Source organism: Octodon degus, unplaced genomic scaffold, assembly GCF_000260255.1.
Source record: "Octodon degus isolate 3935 unplaced genomic scaffold, OctDeg1.0 scaffold00162, whole genome shotgun sequence".
In the NCBI taxonomy this organism is placed as follows: domain Eukaryota; kingdom Metazoa; phylum Chordata; class Mammalia; order Rodentia; family Octodontidae; genus Octodon; species Octodon degus.
This window is the reverse complement of record NW_004524738.1, coordinates 1,011,574-1,014,523: the sequence shown is the minus strand read 5'-3', so window position 1 is coordinate 1,014,523 and position 2,950 is coordinate 1,011,574. Positions and strand designations below refer to the sequence as shown.

The 2,950-nt window shown below is 51.9% G+C and overlaps 1 protein-coding gene across 1 annotated transcript in view; it reads left to right on the top strand.

Annotated features, from left to right (window-relative positions):
• The window catches only part of Tex37 (testis expressed 37), an 8,900-nt gene extending 7,018 nt beyond the window's left edge, over positions 1–1,882 (top strand). The window contains exon 4 of the mRNA XM_004642780.2: positions 1,397–1,882. Within this exon, the coding sequence (XP_004642837.1) occupies positions 1,397–1,816 (420 nt within the window). The 3' untranslated portion in view covers positions 1,817–1,882. The remainder of the gene's footprint in view (positions 1–1,396) is intronic.
• Positions 1,883–2,950: the final 1,068 nt, after the last annotated feature.

Genomic DNA, 2,950 nt, shown 5'->3' with positions numbered 1-2,950 from the left:
AGTCTCTCTGTAACTCAGGCTGGCCTTGAACTCACCAGGTATCCCAGGCTGGCCTTGAACTCGTAGCAATCTTCTTGCCCTAGCCTCTCAAGTGCTGGAATTACAGATGTGCACCACCACACTCGGCTTTTCTTCTTTTCTGAATAGAAGAAAACCTTTTCTATCCTGAGATAGTCTTACCAAAAACCTGATCTATACAAAGGTGGAACAATGTCTGAGCTGTTATTATTTTTATTATTATTTTTTAATTTTTTTTTTTGGCAGAACCAGGGATTGAACTCAGGCTCTTGTGCTTGCCAGGCAAATACTTATTCTACTGAGCCATCTCCCCGGCCCCTGAGCTCTATTATTTGAACATAGAATAAAAAATAATAATGTGAATCATTTTTGTATAAACCAGATGATGGAGATATACATAACTGACGGGCAGCTTGTCACAGGCAGCTGAACTGAATCAGCGTGGTGCTGGGTGTGGAAGGCCCACCTGAGGGTTGTTGCCAGCAGCGTAACAGGAGAACGGGAGGGCAGGTGGCGCTGCTGGCTCTCGTGGAGAAGCTGTGTTTCCTTATATGAACTCAACTGTCCTCGGTGGCGGAGGAGATCGTGTCCCTGCTTTCACTGAGGACGGCTTCCGTTCTCTTTGGGGGGAGCTCTGGCCCTTACCTCGAGCACTGCTTCCTGGCTCCAGTGCGGACCCCCAGCCTGCTGGCGCAGATCCTTCATCCTGCTGGTGCACGTTCTAGCTTCCACCCCGACCTTGGAGCCGTCCAAGCACAGACCTTGATGCAGACCTGCACGAGACATCGTGGTGGGCTCTGGACCCCCAGCTGGGCGTGGGGGGGCACTGTCGTGGGCTCTCGGTCTTCAGCTGGACTCGTGCAGGGCACTGCCGTGGGATCCAGGCCCTCAGATGGACTCCTTGAGGTGTCCGTACTCTTTCGCACTTGACTCTTTGGGTGAATGTTATAAAATAATCTGAGAAATTATTTGTCCTGTATTAAAACTTTTCCCTTGTAAATGCTGACTATGTCAATAGGTATATAAGATATTTCTAGAAAATTCTTTTAAAACACCTAACAGCAGTTTCCTCTGGAGATGGAAACCAAGGGAGAAAGAAAATGGAAAGTAGATTCATTTTTCACTATAAACTCTTTTGTATTAATTCAGTATTTCCCTCTGTTGTGTATGTTAACATTCAAAACTTATTTAAAATTTTTATTTTTGTAGTGTTGGGGATTGAACTCAGGGCTCTGCACATGCCTGACACACATCTGACCACTGAGTTACACCCTAGCCCTTAGAAATTTTTAAAATAAAATTGAGCCCCTAGATACTTCTGAGGGAAGCTGCCCCACGTTGGCCTCTCCCCTCGTTCATACGGGATCTGTTTCCACAGCAGGCGAAGCTGGACGCCCAGCTCCGGAAAGAAGAATTCTACAGGCCAGTCCTGGACCCCAACCCCAAGCTGGCAGATGGGTACTCTGCCTTCAAAAGACCCCACATGACTGCCAGAGACCTGGGGCTCCCCGGCTTCTTCCCGCCACAGGACAGTGCGGCCAGCGAGGACGAGCGCCCGTTCAGCAGCACCTGCCCCTCGCGGTACCCGGCCTCCCTGGCCCTGCACCTGGCCCAGGGGCCCCCGAACCTGCTTCAGCAGAGCACCTGCTTCCCCTGCCTGATGGAGCCCAAGCACCAGCCCGCTGCCCATGAGGGCCGGGGCTACCTTCTCCTCCCTGGCTGTCCCTGTCCTCGGCACCAGAGCGCCAAGGTCCCCGTCTTGTATCGCTGGGGGCCCCTGATGCCATTTTATCAGTAGGAAGAGGGTCGCCACGTGCCAGGGGCTGTTCTTAGGGCTCAGGGATGTCCTGGGCTGCTGCTTAGTTCAGAGGGACCGGGAGGGGAATTAAAAATTAACCCAGAAGGGTGCTCCAGCGGCCCTGGGGCTGCAGTCAGTTGGCATCTGCGGCCTCATTGCAGAGGGAGGGAGGGAGGGACGTGAGCGGAAATTCAGGGCTGGGGCTGACTTGCTGTGGGAGGTGGGGGTCCCTGGGGTGTGACCCGGGAGGAGAGGGTCTCCCTCTGCGGCCTCCTGCTCTGCTTCTGGCTGCCACCCAAGGGTTATTCTTACGCAGCCCCCTCAGCCACGCCACTTCTGCCTACACTGGACCCTGGGCCTACTCCTTTACCTTGTGGGTACTTGGCATTTTGTCCCAATGATAAAAGTGATGAAGAAAACGTCCCTCGGGGTCCCCACTGGGTCGGACCCTTGGTGTGAAGCACCTTGCCTTCCAAGCCCCCTCTGTCCTCTGCACCAGGATGGGCCAAGCCAGGGGTTCCGTCCCCCAGCTTATCTTATTAAGTCCCTGAGCTTCCCATGGAGCCAATATAATCATTCACATTTTGTAGCTGAGCAAATCAAGGACTCAAGGGAGTTGGCCAAGTGTCACCCAGGTGGTGGCAGGGCTGAGAATTGAAGCTTAGCTGATTTCCTTTTTGCAGTCTCACGTGTGGTGGTGCAGGCCTGTGATGCCAGCTCTCGCGAGGCTGGGGGAGCAAGCTTGTCCTGAGCTCCAGGCCAGCCGGAGCTACAAAGTGAGACCCTGTCCTCCACAAACAAATTCACTTTTATTCAGTTTTCTTAGGTGTAGAATGAGAATAAATGCGGGGGTGGGTGGGTGGGTGCTGTAAACCCAGCATTCTGGGAGGCTGAGACAGGAGGACCAGTAAGATTGAGTGCAGCCTGAGCAATTTAGCAACTGAAATTCTGTCTCAAGATAAAAAATGAAAGGACGTCAGATGTAGGTGAGGACAAAGGCCTTGCGTCCAATCTCCAGCACCACAACAAAAGAGGGGGGAAAAAGAGGGGGAGGTAGGGGACCCCTGCACATTTATTTTTTTTTATTTTTTTTAAATATTTATTTATTTGTTTGTTTGTTTATTTAGTGTGTGT